This window comes from Rhea pennata, chromosome 1 (genome assembly GCF_028389875.1).
Source record: "Rhea pennata isolate bPtePen1 chromosome 1, bPtePen1.pri, whole genome shotgun sequence".
NCBI lineage: Eukaryota > Metazoa > Chordata > Aves > Rheiformes > Rheidae > Rhea > Rhea pennata.
The window spans coordinates 133,126,108-133,153,073 of record NC_084663.1 but is presented as its reverse complement, the minus strand read 5'-3'; the positions used below and the strand labels follow the sequence as shown (position 1 = coordinate 133,153,073).

At 34.8% G+C, this 26,966-nt stretch overlaps 1 protein-coding gene across 6 annotated transcripts in view; it reads right to left on the bottom strand.

The window, feature by feature from the left end:
- Positions 1 to 740: 740 nt before the first annotated feature.
- The window catches only part of RPS6KA3 (ribosomal protein S6 kinase A3), a 74,665-nt gene continuing 48,439 nt past the window's right edge, over positions 741 to 26,966 (bottom strand). For 2 of the 6 annotated variants that reach the window (XM_062600607.1, XM_062600597.1), the window contains 13 exons: positions 25,134 to 25,204; positions 21,179 to 21,267; positions 20,826 to 20,890; positions 20,619 to 20,721; positions 20,355 to 20,479; positions 18,410 to 18,535; positions 16,481 to 16,570; positions 12,712 to 12,870; positions 9,259 to 9,420; positions 8,998 to 9,074; positions 7,801 to 7,918; positions 5,434 to 5,574; positions 741 to 4,910 (listed from right to left, as the gene is read on the bottom strand). In XM_062600607.1, coding sequence (XP_062456591.1) covers positions 4,788 to 4,910; positions 5,434 to 5,574; positions 7,801 to 7,918; positions 8,998 to 9,074; positions 9,259 to 9,420; positions 12,712 to 12,870; positions 16,481 to 16,570; positions 18,410 to 18,535; positions 20,355 to 20,479; positions 20,619 to 20,721; positions 20,826 to 20,890; positions 21,179 to 21,267; positions 25,134 to 25,204 — 1,449 coding nt within the window. In that variant the 3' untranslated portion in view covers positions 741 to 4,787. Of the gene's footprint in view, positions 4,911 to 5,433; positions 5,575 to 7,800; positions 7,919 to 8,997; positions 9,075 to 9,258; positions 9,421 to 12,711; positions 12,871 to 16,480; positions 16,571 to 18,409; positions 18,536 to 20,354; positions 20,480 to 20,618; positions 20,722 to 20,825; positions 20,891 to 21,178; positions 21,268 to 25,133; positions 25,205 to 26,966 lie in introns of those variants that run through there. The other 4 variants (XM_062600614.1, XM_062600576.1, XM_062600582.1 and 1 more) reach the window with 4 other exon arrangements.

Genomic DNA, 26,966 nt, shown 5'->3' with positions numbered 1-26,966 from the left:
TGGTCAAGTGTGGTCTGATAGTTGCCAAACCTTGTGGCCACTGAGGTTCTCCTGAAAAGTTGAATGAGACCTTTTGAAAATTCTTGAAATATCCTCCATCATAATTATTATTGCAGTCATTTTATGTGAAATATGACAGCTCCTAAAAATCACCTTTCCTAGGGTGCAAGGCTGAAGAGGGTTGCTCTTCCAAGACTGCAGTCGTGTGAGCTGCTGAATTAAGAGGGTTTAAGCCTGGACTCATTTTTTTGTTTATTGAGTTCATACGTATATATTCTCATTTTCTAAGTGCTTAAAAGTTCATGGAGCATCAGTACGACTTGATGCCACCCATGAGATTTGCCTCATCTTCAATGACTAGCATAATGCAACTATTATTTTGGGGGGTATTGTAAGTACTATTTAGCAGCATTAAGTGTGAACTACTTCACAGCAGACTGGAGTCTTTATGTGGTGGTAAAAGGTAACATCCTTGCATTTATTTCATCTTACTGATTTAAATATATTGGGTTTATAGTTTCTACTGAGTAGAAGTGTTTTTCCTTCAGGTCCCAACTGATCTTAGTAATAAAGATCAATCTGATCAAATATGCAGTAATGTATTTGAAGTGACTTACCTGCTTATTAAAAATTTGCTGGTTGGAAATGCACATGTGGTATGTTGCAAATACAGTTCAGTATCAGTTATGAAAAAAACTTTCGTAACTGTGCAGAACAAGCGATTATCCAACAGAACACGATATGTTTGAAAGTTTATTCATTGTAGAAATTTCAATTTCTTTTGAAGACTACAAAACCTGCCATCAGGCAGGGGTACAAGCAATGATACCTTTCCAGAACTGCTCATAGTTACATCTGGAACAGTTCTAATTACACATTAATAACATGATTGGAACATTCCCTAGATCAGACTCTGAATAAAACAATCATTTAAAGTATTCCATACAATTTTTTACTAGCATTTCAATTCTATGACAGCAATGCCAAGCATCTAACAGATGCCATTGTAATGGTCTAGAATAAGGTACAATACCAACTGGTTTCCTGGAACAGTACCTTAGACTCACTTACATGCCATGCTGAGAAAACTAGTATAAAGTATGATTGTATAGAATTGTAGAAAAATATTTTATCTGTGATTTTGTCATTTTTTAAAAATGTTTTTAAGTAGACCCCCCCCAGCTAGATTGCAAAATAATTACATCCCTCATAAGTACAGCTTCCCTTTGATTAGGTCAAGAGTATCAAGATAAAGCTAATCATTTACATCATTTTCATGTGTGAAAATTCATCTGTTAACCACTGCTGCTTACCAAGGACCAGCATACCTTGAATCCTTTCTTTACAATAATAGAAAAGCAGAGCTTTAGTTGGTACACTACATTATAAAAGCAAAACACACAGAGAAAACACCCAGACTCATACATCTCTTTTCTTATGCACTTGGCGCGCTTTCCAAACAAAAAAGTTTTAAATACTTATCTTGAAAAATTCCAAGTTTCGTTCAGAATTACAGTGACATGAATAAAGAACTTTGCCCTTATTAGATGTCATTAAATGAGTATTGCAACTGTTCCCACTGTTCTCTCACAGTGTTAAACACAGTAACTGGTAACTTTAGACTCAAAAATAAGCCATAGTCTATAAAGAAAATTCACCTGCATCTGCAGTTCTCCCCTCCGCCCCCATGACTGCGCGTCCTAGAGTCATTTGCTGTGCTTTGCAGACCAAGATGCAGTCCGGCAACAAAAATTTACACAGTCGGTCATGTATTCTCAAACAGTCTAATACAAAGGTGCTGGGATTTTCAAAGAAGCATTATGTGGATTTCTTTATAGCTTCTTAACAACTGCAGCTACAAATAGATGATAAAAATAAACATGATAATTGTGAACAAAGATCCAAGGGGGGGGGGGGAGGGTTAAGGTATATAAACCTACCAAGTCTAGCCTGTAAAACATACTACCTGCATAGATCTTCCCTTTATGCTTCGGTTTAGAAAGTATCTTAAAAACGTTGTGGATCTAGACCTTAACACATTAAGTTATCATTTGCTAACTGCCATGTTTTGACTAGCATTTAAAGTGTTCATCCTATGCTGCTATATACATGACATAGTAGCAACACCTTTGAAGTCTAGTCTAAACTAACAGCTTACTTCAGAACATAGATGCATTAAAATGTAGGAATTAACTTTGCTCGACTATTTGGCTAAAGACCAGTTAGCTAGAGGGCTGCAAAACATGACTAAAATAAAACTAACACATATTGCCAATAGAAAAATGGCATAATGCTTCCTCCTGTTAGTCTGTTCTGTGCCAAGCACACACACACACACATATATATATGCTATTAGAATGTGGGAGAAATTCCTTCCTGATTCAAAATGCCATCGTGAATGTACTTGCAAGTACTGCCATCCCTTTATTTCCACAGTACTAGTCTTAAATCCTATTTGTTGATTTGATACGACAATCTTCAGATAAATACATTTAAAAGCAACTCCAGAAGGTGTAGTTTCTTGACTTTGATGAATCTGACTTGCAGTCACTTAGAGTTGAATATACTCTTTTCTGAAAGGCAAGAAGGTTTTGCTAAATCCCACTGGAACTGCAGTCATTATTAAAGGAAAAAAAATGCCCTTTTCCTGCTACCAATTGCTCTGAACAGTTGAGCGTTTAGATTTGAGATTATGGTAATTTAAGGATCCTTATCATAAAAGAGATTCCTTTACAATAAAAAGTAAGGTATAAAGACTGTATATGTAAAAACAAGTCTCCATCATCAGGGTCTGCTAAAGCACTGGAACTTGATTTAGGGAGTCCAGCAGCTAGCTTGGCAAAATTAAGGAGATCAGCATCAGAGCAAATTATGAAGGATTAAATATTTATCATATTTTTCAAGAGCAGCAATAAAATTGGCTCCCTTGCAAGTTTAACAAAGGAAGCTTCCCCAAGAAACTCAGAAAATCTTGCAACAGAAGAAAGATTCTCATTCATATAGAGCAAGTCAGTGGTATCAAAAGTGATTCTCCCTTTCAACAAATCTATGATTTCAGAGAAACAGAAAATTAATCACGGTAAGAGCAACTTGATACCACTAATCAAGAAAATACAAAATGCTAACTTGTATCTATCTCTTGCTTTTTAAATGTTACTGGTCAAAGAGGTGTTCAGCCAGAGCTACATGTATTAAAGCTGAAATTCCATAATGGCCATTTTCTTACCTGGAGTGAGCTGATGTAGCATATTATTTTGGTGGAATGGGATACTCACTAATTTCAAACACACTCCCATACACCTTCTCATTTGGGCAACTGATCTTTCAAGACTAGACATATGCCTTTAGCTACTTAAGACACCAAAAGGCCAGGATTATTAAAGGCTTGTAGCAGTATTTAAACTATGAGTCTTTCACTCTTGCTTCTATCTAGGGAAAAGCAAGAGCACTGACTCTGAACAATTTCATTTTAACCTCACCTTGACAATACTATTTTCATGTTCAGTTATAATGACAGTTTCCCACTCCAGATTGACCTGGATGATTCTTCTCTCATTTTGCTTCGGCTATTAATTACAAATATTAGACAACAGCTGACTGAACATCAGCTTAATCAGTTTTGCAACCACAACGCATGTAATTTAAACCTATTTTTACCAAGCTACTGGTTATTAGTGGACATTATATTTTGCTTTATCTTCAACACTGCCTTTCTTTTATAATGCCAACATTCAGTGAACAAATCATTTGCAGCTTATAATAAAAGAATAGAGATAAAATATTAACAATGTATTATAACAAACAATACAGAAGTGTCCTCTATCAGAAAGTATTTAGCAATGATTCCTGAGTACAGATATTAGATGGGAGAGAATAAAAGGGGAGGGATGCGTGTGTGTGTGTGTGTGGGGGGGAGGGGGCGGAGGGATGACACAAAACACAGCGAGATATGGAGCAAGTTATTTTTCCTCCGGGTTATATTATCTATTGTATATATAGTATGGTGAGAGACCCACTGTTTTAATTTTGAATACTACAAACAGTATTCTGACTTTCATAACATGACATGCAAACTCAAAAACATGGAAATGTAGAAAAAAACACAGGTAAGGAAAAATACATATTCATAGTATTACATTCAATAGCTGTTTAACAGTCAGGCTTCTTTTAGAGCTGTCCAACAATACTGATTAATTCAGGTGAACTGTTTAATCAGACTTAGCTGTCAAAATGATTAATAAAATCTAAGTAAAAGAAGGCATGTATACATTAAAGAAAACAGCACACATGTACTGCTTATGAACTGTTTACAAAAACATACAAAATGTTGGATGGCACAAAGTATATAGTGCTAATATAAACAGATTGTTTAAGCTAAGTGCTTAACATAAACTGTCCATCTCTACCTGTAACAAAGAATATCTTAGGGGACAAAAAATATTCCTTATAAAAATAATGCTATGTGGTGCAGAGTGCTTTATTCAGTGTATTTTTGACAAAGGTGGTGTTCGTAATTCTTCTGGTTTATTCGATCGTGAACATGATCCACTCATGTGAACGTGATTCCACTCATCACTCCATCTGAAGCTCCAGTAAGATCAGTAACTTGCCATCAACAGTTTAAAGCGAGAATAGATGAAAGCAGTAGCAGCAGCAGGAGCAGCAGCATTATAGGTACCAGCTGGGACAGAGTGTGCTTGCAGGTATCTGTCAGATATGTGCTACCTGTCGCCATGATTTGTGCTATCATCTTATACCATGGTACCAAATATCTGATTGAGGTCACTTCACAGGGCTGTTGAGGTAATTTTTTTTATACCTCTCCTCTGAGCAAGAGTAGATCGGCCAACTGGCTCCAGAACTGGTGACTGATTACGATTCAAAGCAGAGTAGGTTGCTGCCATTGCACCCTGATGCAAGAATGCCAGAAGAGAAAAAAATACACTGTGTTAACAGACCTATGTACTAGAGATCACACAACATTAAATGACTGAGATACTGAACAAATTTTAACTTCTGTCCATTTTCATCTACAGAACAGAAACATACTTCTACATTACTCAAACAACTGCAGTGCTATATGTGAATATTTTAAAGTACAATCAATAGTCTTCCAATCTAAAGCAATTTTACCATGATTAAAGAAACAAAAACAAAAGGTGTAACATATATTGCAAAATTATTTCCTCATGCTTTGTGAAATAATTGGGAAATGAAATCCCATCAGTGGAGTGTTCTTTTTTGTAATTCATATAACCATTCCAGTTTTCAGCAAAATATTCAAGAGTTGCCAACATTATTCAGCTGTATAAACATTTAAGCTTTAAAAAAACCATAAGGTTTTAAGTTGTAGAACTGGAATTTGTTCCTCTTCCTTCTTGTACTTTCAGATGCTAGAAATTTTTAACAGCCGACTCAAAGATCTTAACTTACTTTCACCAAATGGGGAGCATCCTGCCTGTTCAGCTGGTATTGAGGCAACTGGTCACAGTGAACTATCCAGGGGTGGCTAAGTACTTGGGCTGCAGTCAATCTTTGATGTGGGTCAACATGAAGCATTTTTGAAACAAGATCCTGTCAGTAATACATAAAGAGTCAGCTCAGATAATAATAATAAAAAAAATCTTAAGCTTTATTATTAAGATCAGCTTTAAAACTGAAGATTTTAGTAGTAAAATCTATATACATGTGTGTGTGCATGTGCATAGATGTAAATATACTACATATACATGATGTAATATATAATATACAAATGCGAGTATAAAACATATATGTTACATATAAACATTAATATGCATATGTGCATGTAATACATACACACACACACGTATAAAATATCTGTTTGAAACAACTGAAAAGCTGCCCAGTAATGCCAATACTATGTTTATTAGTTATATTTCCTACTGAAAATTAGGCCATGTAACAGGAAAAGTATCCAGTTAAGGGATGCAAAATACACAAGCAGGCATAAGAATAAACATACGGGGCTCGACCAGAGATCCTGCTATAGCGGGGATGGCAATGGCAAATAGCAGATATTTAGGAAAGAAGCATTGAAAAAAGAATAACTGAGAAAATAGAGATGATCCTTTCCCTAGCATGTCTTCTGAGTTTCTAACAATCTTTTCAAGGATTGCACCAGTTAGAGGTTGAATTTTAGTACTCCTTTTAGCCATGAATAACCCTCATTTTGCTGTTGATACTTTTGTTCTTCCCCCTCCCAAAATACCTTTTGCACTTATTTCACAATTAAATACTGTATTGCATGAAACATTTTTATTTTGTTGATTTACATCATCTGCAGATTATATTAACTGAATGATCCTTGATTCCCTTAATACAGTCTTCATACAAAAAAAGGAATTACTGTTTTGTTCTTGCCTTCTCGGTATCTTTAGTGAAATGTTCTCTCATCTGTCAGTCAACTTTTTTCAGTTGAAACATCCTATTCTGTTTATTCTCTTCCTATAGAGGAGACTATTAACTTTTGCTCATGATTTCATTTCTTTGATATATCCTTTTCTAATTCTATCTTTTCTGAATTACAGTGGTGAGAACTGTATAACACAAGATATCAAAAAGACGAATTTATGCAGCAGCAGCATATGTTAAGTGGTTTCAGATGTCAATCTATCAGAAAGGGCACAGCATATGTAGCATTTCTACATTAGATAAATCTAATTGCAATCCATAGTGGCTAAGATAATTTAAGTTACATTAGCAATGTCAGTTACATTTTCATACACGATGTTGTTTGGTAGTTCCAATCAAGAATCTTACACAAAGATATTATTAAAAAGGAAGTTAACAAGATTTTTTCATAGCTGTTGGGGTTTTCATTCATTCCAAACTCCCAAGTAGAACTGAACAGAATGATTTTTGAAGAAAAAAACTGCTGATACTACAGGGTTAGCGTAAACATGTTTGTATAACAGGCTGACTTGTCATTCAAATGAATGACATGAATTGTGGAAAAATGTCTGATTTGACAGAACAGTAGAAAGCACAGCACAAATTAATCATCAAGACAAGGCAAAACATATAAGTAAATTATCTGAAAACACTAGCACCTTACTGTAGCTGCACAGAAGGGGCATAAACACTATCATTACCTAAGTTCAGGGTTCATTTGCTGTATAAAGTGCACTTAAAAAAAAAAAGTTGGCTAAATTTTTTACCTTTTGCAAGGATAGTAAGAAGAAGATACAATAACTTCAGTGCTTTTTATTTTTTAAGTAGCTATGATACCCTTAAAGGCCAAGAGTTCTTAAAGTACTTAAAAGAATAAATTGCTCAAATCCTAGTGAAAGTCCTCCTTGAGTTGTTCTGAAGAACTGATCCCAGTAAAAGTGTGAATATATTTTTTATTTTTCCTAGCCTGAATCAATGAGGCATATGGTAATTAGCATATTATCATCATTACACTGATCTAGATTTTCTGTATGATTTCAAATGTCATGCTTTCACATGAAGTTCTATTACAGCATTTATCGGTATGATTGTCTGTGAATACTGAAAAAATACACTAAATGTCTAGAGAACTACAAATATACCTGTTGACAGCTATGGAATAAAGGAGCATGTTTTTCTTCCTACTAATCTCCTAGTGACTCACTGTTGAAATTTGAAGGGATTATAAATAGGAAACAATCTTTTATGAATAAAAAGGATCAGCTCAGTATTTTAAAATAACGATGGGCAAAATTTACCAAATCATGTAAGATATGATATATGCAACATAAGCAACATGTTACACTGAAATCCATTTCTCATCCCCCAAAGAACAATAAATACACTTGCCTTAGCTGTGTCTGAAACTGTATTCCAATAACCACCGCTGAGAGAGAACTTTCCACTACCTATTCGGGCCAAAATCTCCTCTGGGGTATCATCAGGACCATTTGCAAAAGGAGTGTAGCTAATTAACCAAACAATTTCAATGTTAACTTCCATAATCTGGACCTCAGTTATTATTGTAAATTTAATCACAATATTCAGCATGTTCAACATAATTATAGATGACAGATATTTACATGCCACTGGCTATAGTCTAACTGTTAAAAGAAGTTATTCCTAGGTGGTGAAAATGCCTGACAGACAATAACCAAAGATCTGTTCTTACTATATTCCCCATATATCGACTCTTTAAAAATTCTATATCCAGTCTAAGTACTGGTGGTTCTAAATTACAGAAAGGAATCCTTAAGCACTTTATCTTAGTGAAATAATAAAACAAGCTGTTATAAAAATGAAATGTGAAGATTTTATAACTGATCTGAAAAAGAATTTGAGTTGATTTGATACTAGAGGAAGCAAAGTACAGCAATTTTACTTGCTTCACTGTAAGTACTCTTGCTGCTAATTAAACAGCCAAAATGAGAATTATATATATATTTAAAACAAATGTGTTTGCCAACTTTGATTAACAGTTAATCAGGGACATTTTGGCATTTTAAATAAGTTACAATGAGAATAATCCAGGCTAAAGATTATTTGCCAGATGCAAATTTTTGAACTTGTGGAACTGTTGAACTTGTTAAATCATCTTTTGTGAAAACCATTCTGTTGCACGCAATAAATGCATTTCTATTGCATGTATTATATCCTAACTACATTATTACAGACTATCCAATTGCTGACTTGCATACAATCATGCTTCAAAACATGCTACATATATTTCTTTCAACATATATATTTTGCTGCTTTTCAGCTACTTTTCACAAGAAACAATTAATTCTTACTCCTAAATCATTATGATGCAGAAACTAGACACCCAAAATAACACGAGAAACTAAAAATTCTTTGCATCAATCTCTGCAAATTTGAATTCTACTAAAGCAAAGCACATTCAACTTACTCCCACTGAAGCCAATCAAATTGGAGATTAATTACTGCCTTGATAGAAACATTTTCAACAGTGAATCTACAATAATTATTCCTTTTGTTTACAAAGGTTTGCTATTCTAAAATAAACAAAAACGTGAAAAATATTCTTACCCAGTAAGCATGGTATAAAGTAGAACACCAAGGCTCCATATGTCACATGCAGCATCATAACCTTGCCTCTTTAAAACCTAAAGGAGACAAACACTTTTCTGCAAAAAAAGGCTTAGGAATGCTTTGATTATGCCATAAAAATGGTGATATTTCAAATACTTATTGTTTCTAAAATGATTACACTCTTTATACAAAGAAACATCTAACTAGTAAAAAAAAAATCAAAATAAATCAAGGCATGTAGGCTAATCTGGTATTTACCTCTGGTGCAACAAAATTTGCTGTATAACATGGAGTCATCAGAAGACCATTTTCTGCTCGCAGTTGTTTTGCAAAGCCAAAATCACAAATTCGAATTGATTCTGGATTACCAGACTCATCAACATAAAGAATATTGCTAGGTTTCAAGTCTCTGTGAACAACCTAAAAAACAAAACAAAACCCTCTAAATATGCTAAATATAGGAAAGGGCTTTCTATTGTAAGTATTCTGCTACTTAGCGTTAAATTTTTATCAGCAATCAATTTCCAGATTTCCAGTTTCTAATCTCAATGCAGTACTCTAATAGTCCGTACTACCCAGAGTACCATAACTTTAATGTGGAAACTCTAATGATAAAAGAACATTTATTTGTACAAGAAGTTTTACAAGATGTCTTGTTCCTACAGGAGTGCATGTATACATATATATGATTTTTTTTATTTTTAACATGTATAACTAGAAGCCTCTTTAGATCAGAATCTTTGGCCAGCAATGTCTTCTGGACTTCTGAAGTCCGTAGGTTCTGATATGCCACTGTGCCGTGTAACTACACTCCAGTTATTGCTGGAGTAGCTTTCTGTATTCCCTTCTATCCATTCAGATAATCTAAATTGATCTCAATGCAAACATTTAAAGCCTAGCTAAGGAGGAACTTAATACAACTCTGCTCCCCACCTCCTCCCCCCCCAAAAAAGAAAAAAAGAATCAACGATATATTTTTCTAATGGAATAGCATTTCATAAAAGCTGGTACTAGTTCCCAGGTGGCTATTTTGTAGGGGTTCGAGTTGTAAAATGCTTGAGAAAAACCACAGAAGTTGCTAGAGTTCTGGCAGAATAAACTTGGTCTTTTTTGAAGATGTGTAATAATGAACCTTAATAAAACCTGGAATATGTAAAGGCACTTTTTGAAATCAGATGACACATTACACTTCCTGAACAAGACAAATTATCCTAAGTCTCAGGAGAAGACTTTGTTCTCTGTAAAGGAAAGGCTATGTACCTCTGTACACAATATAACGGATTTAAACTACCTCTATCAGAGACTTAAATAGACCTACTGTGAACGCCTTTATCTTCCTGATTGTCCTATATAATTTGATTACTACTAAATACAGATTTTCATGATTAAATTTAAATAGAACATTCATTTACTTTTGGAAAAGACTATGGTGAAGTGTTTCAAGAATGTAATGATATTAGAACAAGCAGATATCCCAAACCTCCCCAGAGTAAGTTACGAACAGAAGATATACGTACTCTTCCAGAAAATAAGTATCATGGGGAGACATAGAAATAAGACTGCAGCTGGATCTGCAGTTTGCAAATCCACTTAACAGAGCAAGACTACTTAGTAGCGGCTTTTTCTACTATGTAAATACTTTGCAAGTACAAGATTTAATAAAATAGATATTTAAAAGTCTTTTGAGCTGAAAGGTACAAAAGTATCTTAAGAGAACTAGACTTGGCACAGTTGACGTTCAGGAGAACATCCTAGTTTGAGGTATCAGATAACATATAGAAGAACCAGCTCATTCTTTGGTGTTCAGATAGATTAGAATCCTTTCTTTTTAAGTAATAATAAAAATGAGACAGAAGATCAGAAGAAAACACACTTTCAGTGTAGTTTTTTTTTTGAAACAGCTCCTCAAAGGGGTAGAAAGGGAGTGGTGGGCAACAGAAACAGCACAGAACTGGATGGAAGATTTGGCCAACTATTTCTGAAATTCTATTCTAGAAGCAATTATTGCACTAGATTACATTTGTTCTTGAGTTTCACATTTTTTTGGAAGAAGGGGAAGCAATTCTCATATCAAAGGAAGAACAAGTGAGTAAGCATAACAGGCTAGTTCAAGTCCAAGCCCTAACTCCTAAGCAATCCATCAAAAAGTTTATGTGAAAAAGTAAGCAAATATCTTCCTATATTAAACTGCTTTCCCTACAATGATTTTGAAAAAGATGTCAGCTTGTTTAGATTATACTAACATTTTGCACAGGAATAACATTTTATTTTGCAGCAACAAAATAGAGCAGAAAAAATGCAGGATGTTTCAGTTCTTTATTTTTTAGTAACATATTTTTGATTAGCAACATCTACCCAAACATCTACCAGCACGTATAAGTATTCTGCTCCAAGATGACATGACACTTTTTGTTTATCCTTTTTATGATACCTATTGTGCTGGTTTGGAAGGATTCTATTAAATCTGATTAACGAAGAAGGCCAAGAACCTTAGGCATACTAGTTCACAAAAGGAAAAAAACCCCAAACCACAGTTTGTGTGAAGACTGAAAACTTGTTTCAGCACTATCTGTGGAAAAAGCCCTTAATTCTTATATACAAGCCTTGATGCATTTTAGAATGGCTTGAGTGAAAGTTGAAGTATTGCTTAATGTAAGAAGGATGATTTCACTGCTTCCTTAGCTAAGTTTTCAGCTCAGAAGTCTCTTATGTCTATGAAAGACTGCAGGGTTATAATGAAGGCAACAATCGCCTTCTGGAAGTGCTGTAGAGATTGTACATAGTCTGGTAGACTGTCAGACCAGATGCTGCCTACTACCACATTCAAATGAGCTCCTCTAGCTTTCAAAAGAGTTATAAAAAGAAAATCTGCTGAAGATAAGGAGGACTTTCCCAGACAGAAGTCACACACTTCCAGTGGTAACTGTTTACATATGTTGCAATGCTTTATGCTGAATTATATTTAAAATAAGGAAACGAGAAAACTTATGAAAGTGAGTAATTGGAATACTATTTATTCTGAAGCTTCTTTTCTCTCAGATAATAACATTAAGTGTTAGCAGCTTGTCTTTTTTTGCTGCACCTTTACTTTCTGCCTCTTCTCTAGCCTGTTTTCTCATTTACTTAAAAATGCAATAGGATTTGTCATTCTTGCCATGTAATTGCCACACTCACCTTCTCTATCCTCTGAACTGCTTTATCTGTCTTCTAGTTAACTGTTGAAGCACTAGTATTTTTTGCTTGCTAACAGTCCACTACAGCTTCCTGACCCTATGGTGCAGAAGCTACACAATAAAAATCATGTTCTTCAGAATCAAGAAGAGAAAGGAAGTATATGAGTGATAGGCAGAAAACAACAGATTTTCAGGGTCCATCATAGGATGAGGCTGAGAGTACATTAGGCCTCAGGACTACACAACAGTCCTCATCCTAGCACATTCTCCAGGCTTACTTCCTCCCCATCCCCTCTATTATAGTCATTAGCTGCGTATTCCCCAGAGCTGCTTACAGGTGCACGTAGGATAAGAGAAACAGCGATGTCACCTCTGCTACCTAAAGAATCCATGAGGTTTCAACAAAAATTTCTGTTGCAATGTAATTATTTCACCAGAAATTACTTAGTATTGCAAAGAAGAGCACAGAGATGCAGATTTATGTACCTAAAAGAGAATATTAGCCATTTTATGCTGTTTGTCCAAGATGAGTACTTACCCCTTGTGCATGGAGGTATTCAACAGTTTTTGTTATTGTGAATAAAACAGCACTAGCTTCTCGTTCTGAGAAAAATTTTTGCCTAAGAATTTTATCCAGCAGTTCTCCTCCTTTCATAAGCTCTGTTACTACATATACATATTTTCCATCATCATACACCTGCAAAAAACAAAAGACGTAAACTTTAAAAATATTTATTCTCTTCTATCTTCCCATGAAATGCACAGGTAGTGCAGATGGGTTCACAAACTGTTTTGATTAGATGAGCCACTAATTATTTTTACCGTATTTCTTCTCCCCACATACTATTCAAACATTTTTGTAGAAAGCTTTGTGTTTGAAGATGAATAATATTACGTACAAGAATGAAATAATACAAAAATATTGGCAGTAAACTTTTAACAACAAGAAAGGATGAATAATATGTAAGTTTTTCCAAGTGGCTTTACTGAAACAAATTCAACTACACATGGGAGAAATGAAGAAGAGGTAACAAATGGAGACTGTTCGAGTTAAAGTATAATTATAGTTAATTCTAGAAGCAATTACTGCTCTAGATTACAAACATGAACAGGGATCATTCCAAGTGAACAGTCATACACTATTGAAAAATATTGAAGCTCATCTCAAATAATGCCTCTGTGAACACTTCTGTGAAGTTACCATGAAAGCCTACAACTTGCACATTACTCTGCAAATAAAGCCTATTCCAAACTCTGAAATCAATGTATACCTGTATGCCCATATTTTTAATTACAGAAAATTGCTTAAGTGACTGTCAATTTTCAGGTAGCTTCTATCTTAGGTTACAATAGTTGAGAAGTTGGCAGAGAGGAACCTCATGAAGCTCTAAGGCAAGTGCCAAGTCCTGCACCTGGAGAGGAAAAACTCCAGGCACTAGCACTGGTTGGGGGCCAATTGTCCGGAGAGCAGCTTTCCAGAGAAGGACCTGGGGGTCCTGGTGGACACCAAGTTGACCACGGGCAACTTCATAGCAAAGCTGGCCAACAGCATCCTGGGCTGCATTAGCCAGAACGTTGCCAGCAGATCGAGAGAGGCAGTCCTTCCTTCCTACTCAACCCTGATGAGGCTGCATCTGCAGTGCTGGGTCCATGTCTGGGCTTCTTACTACAAGAGAGATACAGAGCTACTGGAGCAAGTCCAGCAAAGGGTTACTCAGATGACTGATGGACTACAGCATCTCTCAGGCGAAGACAGGTGGAGACAGCTGGGGCTGTTCAGCCTGGAGAAGAGAGGGCTGAAGAGGATACTATCAGTTGTATAAATACCTGATGGGAAGATAGAACCCATCAAGAGGATAGAGTCAGACTCTTCTCAGCAGTGCCCAGTAACAGGATAAGAGGCAATGGACACAAACTCAAAACACATGAAATTCTGTCTGATCATAAGAAAATGTTTCTTCTCCGTGAGAGTGCCTGAGCACCTGCACAGGTGCCCAGAGAGGCTGTGGAGTCTCTGTCTTCAGAAATAATCAAAATCTGTCTGGACAGGAAACCTGCTGTAGGTGAATCTAGGTAAACTGGAAGATCTCCAGAGGTCCCCTGCAGCCCCAAGTCTTCCATAATTCTGTGAAATTATTTGTGCTCTCACCAGGGGGCACTAAAGACTCTAAACTATACAGAACATTTTAACTGAATACTTAAGCATTTCATTTCAGTTGCACTTCGTTGGGGCTTTAAATGAAACTCAGAAATTGGTTTCTGCTTTAGAGAAACCTTTTACAGACTGTTCCCTATTATTTCAACACAAACTTTTTCACAATGTAGTTCGTGTTTAACACACGAAATAACTAGTTTGTGTTTAAGCAGAAACAGTTGTCCAAGGTATAGTAAAATATATTTAGGAATAGATAATTACATTAAGAAAAAGTTATTCCAACTTCCTCCTCTTAAACTGTCTGGCAAATACAGGCTACTAAACACTTGAAAACTAAAATTTCCTTCAGTTTGAAAATTGAAATTTTCTAAAGCTAGAAGTTTCTGTGCTTTTAAGTACACTAAAAGAATCATTTCCTCACAAATAAAAAGGAAATGTGTTTAATAATTTTGCAGACTTTACAAGCTTATGTTCTTAAGGAGAGGGAGATGTGACAGGTTTCTATGTTCTCATTTCAAAATAATTTTTTCTCATGAAATATGAACGATTGAAGATCGTCTAAATACATTTGTATTATGACTTCAAATATTATGCAGTATTAAAAACAGAATTACATAATTCTAGATTTCTAAAATGCCATTTTAGAATCAAAGCAAATTATTTTAATAGGCATAAATCCTGGTAAAATAGAAAGAAAGAAGCTTAATTCATTTGATACTATGAAGTATACACATTCAAGCATTACAAAGGACAAAAAAAATCTGGGTTCGGATACTATGTCTGTTGCTCCTTCGCTGATCCTGTGTGGCTGGAGGAAAAAAAAAAAAAAAAAAAAAAAAAACACACACACACAACCAAAAAGGCCCTCTACCACACCCCCTTAAAATCTCTCTAATGGTACTATCAATGTAATTGTCTAATCTCAGGAAGCTGTTTGTACTGAATAAATGCTACTGAAATTTCTTTGACAGTTAAGCACACAGTATTATGCTGAAATGGTGAATGGGACGCCAGTTAAAATCCTGGGAGATCCCAAGGACTACTAAAAATCAGTCAGTATGTCATATCTACCAGGCAAACTGGAGGAAGCTATTATGGAAAAAAAAAATCAGGCTATGTGGACGACATGAACAAATTATTACCTAGTGGACAGAGCCATGGCTTTTTTAAAGTAAAACTGCAGTTCACATAATTAGGAGTTTTTTGAAGTTATAAGCAGTTGGACAAGGAAAGTGGGTTGATGTAATGTTTCAGGTTTCCAAAAAGCTTCTGAAAAGGTTTTTTATCCAATGCTTTAAGTAATTTAATTCAAAACAGGATAAAAGTTGTGTTATAGAAGAGTAACTAATGACTTAAAAAAAAAAAAGTAAAATACATATAATAGTCTGGCAGAGGAAGTTCCTAGGTAATGGATTGTTGGAAGCTGTGTGCTTCCTCAGTCCTTAACACTGTTTCCTAGGCACCCATTACTGACCACTGTCAGAGGCAGGATATTGGATAAGCACATCTGATTTGGTACAATAGAGCTCCTTCTTTTGTTTTAATACTACGTAACTGAAAGAGACCACTGAAAACAATCGTAAGAAAAAAACCTAGATGATCTTGTGTTGCAGAAAGAATGTTCTGAATATCCAGTGTTTCAGTACAAACACATTTACAGTTAAATTACTGAATAAGGCTAAGTCAGAACAAAAATTTCCATCCTAAGTCAAGTATTACTGCATTTATTCTGGAGTTACAAGGAAAGAAAGAACGAAATTATTTCTTGCAGAAGAAACATTTCCCACAAGGCCCGCCTGAATGCAACCCTGTCTACCATGCTCTAGGTGACCCTGCTGAGCAGGGGGGTTGGACTAGATGATCTCCAGAGGTCCCTTCCAACCTTACTGATTCTATGAAATGCTGAAACATTATATTTTGGCATTTCAAAATAGAAGCATTTGAATTTTGGTTGTGGAACTGAATGAAAAGCGAGTCAAGTCAACACTAATTTAAATCTTTCTGACGATACCTGGTGTTTTCAATGAGTGGAGGTCCAAATGCCCCACATTTTTTCTTCTGAAAGTTGTAATAGACCACCAATATATTGTGGAAAATGCAAGGAATTTGACCAACACATTCACATGAAAACAGTGAAAACAAAGTTACTTACATCTTTTAGGGTAATAATATTTGGATGTTGTCCATAGCGCAGTAGGATTTCAATTTCCTCTGTTGGATCTCTTTTACTCTTGTCAATGATCTATATGATCAAATAGATAAGTAGGCATCATTTTTGGAATGTTGAACAGTGCAATACTTCAGTGTGCTTACTAGTATCAACATAAGCACTATTTACCGTTGTTGGCAAACAGTATGGATTATAACGAAGATGAATTTTCCTAATTGAACAGCAAAACAAAGCAAAGAATGATGGAAAAATATGCAGAATCTCTCAGTTCAAAACAGTTTTAGTAGATAAATGGATTCCCTAGGTTAGGATAGATAATGCAAGTTTGGTAGCAAGACTTCAGTCGCCCACTATTTAATAAAATAGAAAGTTCAACTTGACAAAAGATGGTCGTTTGACAAATCTAATGTACCGATGTTCACAAAGCTAATCCCAAACAAACATTTAGTGCAGCAAAAACCAAAAGGAGGACAGGGCAGGAGTCAAAAATTAGAAAAAGGAAAAATCATCTATAGTTAATTCAGATGAACTTTTCATAGTAAGATGCTTATCTGAATGTCTGGAGACTTGCTATCAGACTCCGAAGTTCACCTTGTGCAAATAAAGTAACACTATTTTGCCCTAATTAAGAGGATTCTTATTCCTATATTTAGCGTAATTGGAGGTGCCTGCTACGCTTATTTCTGCTATCTGCAAATGAAGATAATGATTCTCATTTTTTCCTCTTCTTCTGAATTGCAGAATCTCCTCTAATTTCTTTTCCACCTCTTACTCCTTCTTCTTCTTGACATCTTAGAGCCCTGACTGCTATCAGCATCATCCTAGCGTCCTGGACACTCATTGCCTTATTTATCTTAATAATTTCTTGAGAAGCCACAAGAGAGGCAGAACAAAACAGTCTTAAAAGAGAAGGAAGTGCAACAGTTAATTGTTAAGGTCCAGAAAAAGAGCAGTAAAGCAAATTATTTTCTTTCAGTTTCAAGAAATTACTCCAAATTGTGAGCAAAGAACTCAAATCTGTTCCTGGTTACAAGCAGGATAATGAAAAGTATGCAAACAGTATTGAAACTGGAGGGTTTCCATTGGCAATCTGTATACAAGAAATACAGCAAAACGTTTATCTTTTACATATTTGAGTGGTAAATCATTCAATTCAGCAATTCAAAAAAAAAAAAAAAAAAAAAAAACTGCTTCAAGAGCAGTGTTTAAAAGAAAAAAAAAAGAGTTTAAAATCTGCTAATCTACATGCCTGCTTTCAAGGTATTCAACTCCACAATGCTATATGGGAAGTGAATAAAAACCAAACCAACTTATCACTCCATTTTTGTGAACCCTAGTAATTTCAGTAAGAACTTAATGCTTTTAAAGAAGAGTTAAAAAGCCTGACAGAATAACACTGAAATAACACTAGAAACCCCGTTAAAAACTAGCGAAGACAAACACAGTTGAAGTTTATTCTGGAACACAAACTAGACAAGCACTGTTGGGAACACATATCTGAATCTGTGAATCTACTTTAGAAGCAAGAAGAAAAGATTTAAATAAGCATAATCAATTACAGTTATTAAAAATGATGAAAAGCAATACAAGCTTTTCAGAGTAAATTTCCTTCTAGAAGCAGTCCTGTAACTCCCATTCTTACTGGAATTACATAGGTGTTTCAAAGACCAAAGATTGCTTTTCACCACCCAAATCAGTACAATATAACTAACAAAACTATTGCAATGCTACATAAATATTTGCCAGTAAATATTGTTTGCTTAAACAGTAAAATTCCCACTGTTATCTAAAATAATTTTATTAAAGTGAAAATATTTAAGCTTGCTATGTTCTTTATGATATATTAACAATGACTGAAGGCTAGGATGGTAAATCCTGAAAAACAGGCAGTGCATTTTAAAACATAGTTACCTTTACAGCATATTCCATGTTTGAAGCTTTATGAATACATCTCTTGCAGATAGAGTAAGACCCAACTCCGATATCTTCCTTTACTTCATATCCATCAGTAAACTGAATGCTGTTCCTGTGCAACTGCTACCAAAATAACATTATCAGTTGATGAATATTCTAAAATATTCTTAATATAAATTTCAGTTACCCAGTTCCTACTGATTTGCTTCTGATTTTGAACTGATGGCTGTACTAGGTCAAAGTGTTTTCAATAGCTCACTACCTTCTATTTGAGATCAGCACAAAATAAACAATATACTAGACACTAAATAATGCATACTTTATTTTAGAAATTCACAATGTAATATTTCTGGTTACTCATTTAGACTGTCCAAGAGAAAGAAGATCAGAAGACTATAGTTAATGCTAAAAAACCACCACTGTTCATATTATCCACACAGATGAACAGTGAAGTCTATTTCCTTGCATGTAAAATGCTAGCTGGAAAATTTAGATGTACTGAATATAATCAGAATAACTGGAAACTGCAAGTATTCATAGGAGCAGGAGTTAAAAAACCTTTCAGAGAAACAAAAAGCAGAAAGGAGAGGAAGTGTTCACTCTTGCATGAGAAGGAAATGGTGTTTTGGTGTAAGTGAACAGTTGGAGTTTGTGCAAAGGATGCAAAGCATTTGCAGGAAACCATCTGGGTATCCTGCAGCAGAGAAAAGAGGAAATTGTAGTGAGGAAGTGGTTGAGGGGCACAAAGGAAAGGCAGTAGAGAAATGGAGATTTTTAAAAGAGAAGGAAGCCATATACAAAGTGGAAAAAAAAAAAAATCATCCACAAAACTATGCAGGAAATAAGGAGCACAGTAAAGCTTCTACAAACTGTTAGTACAAGTCATTCTGATGTGTATACCAAATCAGACAGCTTCTTTAAAATAAAAGAGCATCTAAAACCCTTAAAATTTAACAGTTTATTAGAAGCAAAACAGGTAATGCACAAATAGGCGTATTATGCCTATTCTAGAAGTAATAAAAGGATTAGGTGAGAAATACAAGAGCTATTCATGTTCTGAACAAGCAGCTTTTCAAGAATTAACCTTCTTAGACATTTGAAAAATGTCTTACCATGAAAAAACAAACAAATCCAGTCTTACAGGATGTCATTTTAGTTCCTACCTACACATCAATAAGAAGTTTTCACCACATAATGAATTTTCCTCCGTAATTAGAATTACTAAAAGCAGAAGCAGGAGGTAGAAATACAATTTTTACTGACAGCTTTCATTTTCCTTTCCTGTAGATAGATACGCTTTTTTCCCTTTAGGTAACACTCTCTAAGCACAAAGTATGTTTTCAAAATGACCTCAGTCTTTTAAGGCAAGGCATGCCTCTCATTCTGGCTTGAGGTCATCTAGACGTCTAGCAGACGTCTGTAGGCACCTACGGCTTTTTCATCCAAATATAAGCAGCACTGACAGTAATAGAGTATATAAGAATAGCAGCCACTTTAGGCTATTAAAAGCAGTAATTTCACAATAATTAATTCAGGATACTATATGCTAATTTACAATTTTACTTCCATTATAGGAAACAACTGATATATTCTTGCATAAGAGAAAATGCTCAAAATATCTGCTGTTTCTCCCCCACATTAATAACTATGGCCTGATATTCTAGAGGCTTAAAAATTATTACAGTTCAGATGATAGAATGTTTTCATTTAAGGGTTGATGCCCACGTCTGTTCACACCTACGGCTGCTGCGTAATGAAACAGGTCCTGCATCTTCAGAGATCTTGTTTGCTTAAAATAATTTCAGCTCCAGTTTTCTTGCAAAAGGTTGATAATGTTTTTTGTCACGATGCTTTGTCTTATGATGAAGGACTCCCCCCCACCACTGCCCGAAGTGAGACACAAACACTGCTTTATTGCCCATTTCTCAGCAAAAGTACTCACCTGAACAATTGAATGAACTCCAACTGTCTGCATTGCTTGGCTTTCATCATCTGATGCAATAGCTACAAAACTAAATCCCCGAAAAAGTTGATGTGCATTAGCGCTAGGTGGAATACCAGGTGAATCTGAAAAAAAAACCCCATGTCATCTACTTAAAAATGCAACAAGTAGAGTTTTTAAAATGAACAGATGAAATCATGTAAATATTTTATTACATAAAAACAGTACTTGTAATTGTTCAATCTTGCTTTTTTTAAATTTTACCTTTTGGAGTTTTTGCTGTAAACTCAGGATCAAAATAAAATGTATCTTCAGGTCTGCCAGTTGCAGGTTTAAAAGGGGGATGAATTTCTCTCCTGTACAATTTCTGAGAAGAAGTTATAGACCAGAGTGGATTAAAAAGTTAAACTACACCACCAAATGCTATTTTACCATGAAATTTATTAAATTATTTTTGAATTCAGTACTCACATTCCAGTCTATTTTGGAAAAAAATGGATGTCTCTTAATTTCTTCAACTCCATCCGGACCTGCTCCTTTTATAAGGAAGAAAAATGGCTATGAATTTTCTTTTTCTTAGTCAAAAGAATGTCTAGCTGACAATTTTATTTCTTTCTGCATTAGTTTTTGAAGCATGAATAGCAAAAATGATATAATTTTTGACGATCATTAGAAAAAACCAGTAAATAGACCAAATAAGTTCTTGCTTCAGAGCCCATTTTACACTTAAAACTAAACTTACCCATTCTAATGATCACTTATTTGCTCAAATTTACAGTCAATTCAAAGCCAACCAATTTAAAATATTCCATTAAACACTTCACCTAATCTGTTTGCTGGGTTTCTTTTGAAGAGCATTCTGAGAAGACTCTGTGCTTCAGGACTCAAAAACTGGGGCATTCCAAGTTTGGCCCTATACAACAAAAATAATTAATAACATACAAACATGGTAAGGATTACCTTTGTACTCCCCACCCCCATGTCATTCAACACATTCATATTGAGCAAAATAATGTCATCAAGATATTGGTTTCAGACATCAGAGAAAGAACAAAAGTGCTGTCAGTCATGTAGACATGTAACTTCAAATTGTCTATTTTCAGTGCTGACTCAGGAACATAAGCGAAGAATAGTGTTATAAAAAAGGCAAAGAAGAATAGAAAATTGTAAACTTTTATCAAGTAACTAAGTCTTTAATCTATTTTGATCCATTTTTAAGCATACTTATTACAGAAGCATCAGGTAAGCAAATTCATTTTGGTATTAGGATAAAAGACATTTTAGAAGGTGTAAGAAAGCTACCACAGTGACATACACCCAGCAAGACAATAGGAGACCTAAACTAGAAGATACAAATTGAATTCAGACAGGACAGATTTTGAAGATTATCAGTCCAAAAATGGAAGATTGTTTCCTTCTTTGTCACCTTCCCACTCCGTTTAATTTCAATTCTTACCTTGAAACTTGCCACGTTTTTGAAATCTTAGATTTTGTACCTCAGTCATTTCACTGATTTGAAATCCTTGCCTCATTTTTCTCCTCCTCATTTAATGTTTTGTCTCTAGTTAACCAACTCTCTCACTGTTACTAGATCTCACTTTTTATTATGATAGCGATAATGGACACTATAAAATAGTTCAGGATGAATATAATTCCCTCCTTTCCATCTCTTATTCAAGCTGTATCCTAGTTCCACTCTAAAGTCCCTTGTATTTGCCTGTACAATCTATGACACAGTTTTTCTCTGTTTTGGACAGAAGACATGACTTGCCTTGTATTTCAGCTTTTACAGATGTCTTCCTCCCTGTGACTTCAGCAAGTGCACGCACATTGATATCAATCCATTATTTATTACTTTGAGAACACAGAACTTACTAAATCTGCCACTCCTTTTGCAGGAAAGCAGCTGGAACACTTTGCTTTCATTGGGCTCTTCAGTAACATACTTCAGGCAAATCAAAAGATCAGTAGGCTGGTTGAATGAATAATGGACCAACCAGCCCATGCCTGATTGGCATAAACCTGTAGCAAGTGAACTCACACATGCATTTGATTCTCAGTGATTTCATTGCAGTTTCACTTGATGTCACTTCTGCTCACAGCAAAGTAGCCAAGAGCTATAATGTAAGAAGGGGGCAAAGAGCACAACATCTACAGAAGCAGAATGGTATCACTTACAGTAGAACAATGTTATTAAAGGACAGAACAGACAACTAAATATGAGGGGACTGTACTGGAGTGGGTGGAAATCTTTACCCAATTATTATTATTGAAAACAACTCTAAAAAGATGCAGCTCTGGAGGCTCAGCATGAGAGGTCAACTGCTTAGAAAAACTAGTTCAAAAACATAACTGCAATTAATCTCAAGGAGAAGAGACTCAATGATCAGAAGTAGAATATGTAGAAGAAATTCTAGAGGACAGGTATGTCCACACTAGAGTGAGACAAAGGCCTTTCTGTACACCACTGAGACTAGGACTGTCACTGCTTACTTCTATTATGAAAGACTATCCTTCTGAAAATGCTGTACTGGCCACCTTACACAGAAGAAAAAGTGACCACTATGTCCTGTGAGTCCCTGGGTTATACATCCATATAAATGACAGCAATTTTATTCTGACATTCCTGATGGATGAAGACCAAACTGTTATGTAAAAGGCATACCTCTTCAGTATAAGAGAAAAGATACTTAAAAAACAAAAAATCCACACTTTTGTTGCAAATTATGATTTCTTCAAATGGCAGTGTTTCTCAATTACAGATAAAAAAAAAAAAAAAAAAAAAAACAAACAAAAAAAAAACCAAAAAACAACTTTTTTTGGTGATGTTGTGAGAAACAAAGTTCAGGAAAACATGTTGTAGGAAGAATGCACTTCTGTGGATTTTCAGGAATAGAAAGAAAGAAAAGCAGTATACCTTAAATGGCACACAATGAAAGATACGAATTCAGTATGCACGCATCTCCAAACAGTTTCTGCAAATGGCTTCAAGAATAATTTGAGGGGAATTACAGTAAATTTGTCAGTATAAGGAAAATAAAAAGAAAACATACTGCCATTCAGTAATTCTTAAGGAGCCAGGAAAAGAAAAAGAAAGAATTCATCAGAAAGAGTTTAAAATATTTTTTGGTTCCAAGCTGTTCATATTACTAACAGCGCAACAGATTTATATCTATATAATAGTTAGAAATACAGAATATTAAAAGAATTAAAATTTCTTCCAGTTCTTTTTAATTTGTACCAAATTTTTGTACAATTCTCCAAAATAAAGAATATGATTACAGAGACTAGAAGGTACGAAAAGAAGGAATTCATAAAGGGAACCAGAGAGATACATGCTGAAAGCATAACTGAAAGTAGTTATGAATGTCAATTAATGGAGAGAGACTAAGAAGATATTCTATATGGCAGCTGAACACAGAAAATTCTTATACCAATAGTGGAAAGACTGTTGAGGAACAGAGTGGAGTCATAGGTGGACAGCAGAGAAAAGAAAAGGTGCAACTTGTGAGACATGGTTAGAAAAAAAACATATGGCTCCTGAAATAAATGGGCATACAGAAGAACTATCTCAGACTTGTTTCTTGTTAACAGGAGGTGGGCAGAAGTTATTTACACTTGCTGTGAATAGATAGAACCTTTTAGTCACCAAGGTATTCAACAATCACAACACAACCAAAGATTTGCATTGGTACGGTTTTGAGGCAGTAGTAAAAGTTAGCATCATCAAATACATTGGCAAATAGAAGACGAAAAAGAAAAATGAAGGCCAAGAATAATAACACGTATGCATTATGAAAACAAACGTGAGGGAAAGAAATGGCTTTATATTTTCCAACAGTTTTTATATCAAATTACTTGAAAAAAATCAGAAAATTTCATATATTTACTTTTCAAAACAGGCTGTTGGTGCAAAAGTAGTGTTAGCCTTCATATATAGGTAGATAAGACTAAGGACAAACAGTGAAGTGGAAAACACATGAGAAATCAAAAATAGTCTTATGAGCATCCATGGAAAAAAAAATAGTATTAGTAAATGATTGTTTAGATACACAAGTGAAATTATGACACAAGGAAACAAATGTTTGCAGAGTTAGGCTAAAGTCCTGAGCCTATTAGAGTGTCACTGTCTGTAATTAGTTCAAAGAAAAGATAGGGAGCAACAAGGAGAAAAATGCAGGCCTTCATTAGCAAGAACAAGAATGTTAACTGCATGAAGGAAAGCAATTTCCACGATATAGCTTATGCAAAAACTACGCTGGAAATAGTATAGGGGAAACTCAGAGCTACAGCAAGTCACAGGAGAGTACTTGAGAGGATGCCCTTTAGCAAATAGGGGAAGCATCAAGAAAGCAAGCTGTTGGAAGTAGCAGCAATATCAAGTAGGGTGTGGAGTTGGTAAGAAAGAGAAGAATAAGGAGAGAAAATACTATCAAAAAAACCCTGCTAAAACAAAAACATGGAATAACGTACAGGGTACCAAAAAGGATAAGAAAGTTAAAAATATATGGAAATAAGATGGGAAAGATCACATAGCTGGAGAAGATTATTACAGGTTAAACAGTTGCTATGAAATTTTTTGTACCTGGTATGAGAAAGGAGTAAAAAGGCAAATCAGGTAAGTGATAAAGGGAATTAAAGGGAATTAGTAGTACTGAATAGGGAGTGAGGATTTACCAGTACCTTTGGAAATGAGGGAAGAGTAGAAATTAGATATTGCAGCCCGGAGGGCATCCCTGTAGAATACCTGATGAGATATATAAATAAGAGTGTACTCACTTGAGAATCATAGTCATGGTTTCTTTTCTGTCTTTCCCTTGGAAAGGTAGAGTACCAGTGAGCATTTCAAACTGTATAGAGTAAAACTTTCATCAATTACATTACCTGAACAAAATCTAATTTTTGACAAAACTACTTAGCATCTTAACCTTTCAAAATTCATGCATGTTAACAACCAAGTGTATGCAAAACAACCTCTCATTGTACAGACTTAAATTACTATGAATATCTAGCAGCCTCTGCCATTTTTAAAGCTGCAAAACGTTTTCCTATATAAAAACCTTGCTTTACATGCTTTCATCTGAACAGTTTAAGTTATAATTTTCTGTGCTGCTTTTCTACCTAACCAGAAACCAGTTGGAAAACTCGAGCTATACAACTGTATTTCAGTTTTCAAGATGATGGTGGTAGAGAAAGATTCCCCTTTCAGAAGTTAGTGACAATTTCTCTTCATGCAGAGATATTTAAAAAGGTCAAGATTAAAAAAAATGGCATGTACATAGTCTTTAATGGAAAAAGGAAAAAGGTTAGCTGATTGACAAAGACATGCATGATGAAAAGTGATTACTGTATGCATACATTGGAAATAAAGTCTGATGGAACACATAAGATGCACAGTACATGCATGCATATTCTACAGTGCCTGGCAGTCAACAATGGACACTTAAAATACTGATCTGTTCTGAAAGTGACTGAATAAAAATAGGTAAATATAAAGACACTTCCACCGGGCTGCAGTGTAGAGCAGAGATACCAGAGCTACCTTTGGTACTGAAAACAGTCTGGCAGCAGTCATGGCAGCCATAACACTGTTGAGGCAAGAATTCTTATTTCTGGTTTAAAAATTGCAAAAATTTAATTTAAAAACATTAATGAAATAGCATGGTATACATTTAAAGCTATCAAAATTAAAATAATTATAAAGGTACAGTCTGATGAACTTATATCACCCTGTGCTCAAGGCATCTTGTATTCCTGATTTTTCCCATATGACTCAAGTACTCATTCATGTACATTTCTAATGTTTAGATTGAGTTGAGCAAATAACGAGCAACTCCAGTAGCTTTAGACCTCAGATAAAAGCAGGAAATTGCACTAATCGCATTCTTTAAAACATCTTTCTATGAAAGTTATTTATTAAATTTCTTACTGTCCTATATTCAGAGAATAAGAGCTGCCAACTCTGCACTACTAGTAGATACTTTGGTTTTGTACTCTAATCTTTCATTAATTTAAAAAAAATTAACGTAATGCCATTATGGAAAAATGTTACTTTTACCTTTAATAGTTCTTACCATAGTTGTCAGAAGGATGTCCTGAATCAAGGCCTAAACCAAAACTATCAAGAAGTAATTGAGTATTTTTGTTTTCAAGTTTAGAATGAAATGCTTCATAATATATACCTGCCAAAAATGTATCTTTCTTAAAAAGGTAAATTTGTGGGTTTGCTTGTTTCTCATTTGCTTACTCAAAATTCTGTAGACCAGCAATAAAGTTTCTTTAGCAAGCTTCTATTTGTCACAAGCCTACCCACTAAAATCCAGACAAAACCAAATATTTCTTATATAAAAAACTAAGCAAATACATTCTTTGTCTTCCTCCCCAAAACACCATAGTCCAATACATAAGGCCAATAGTACTCTAAGGATAACTCAATATTGGCTTTACCTAATTATCTTCTAATTTCATCAGGAAAACACTTCAGCAAATACCTAATGCTTCTAAAAACTTTAAAATAATGTTTCTAAATGTCTGGCATCCCTTAAAACATTCACTGTTTTAGAGGACAAGTAAGAATATACTTCCCAAGGACAGTTTAAATACACTTAACAT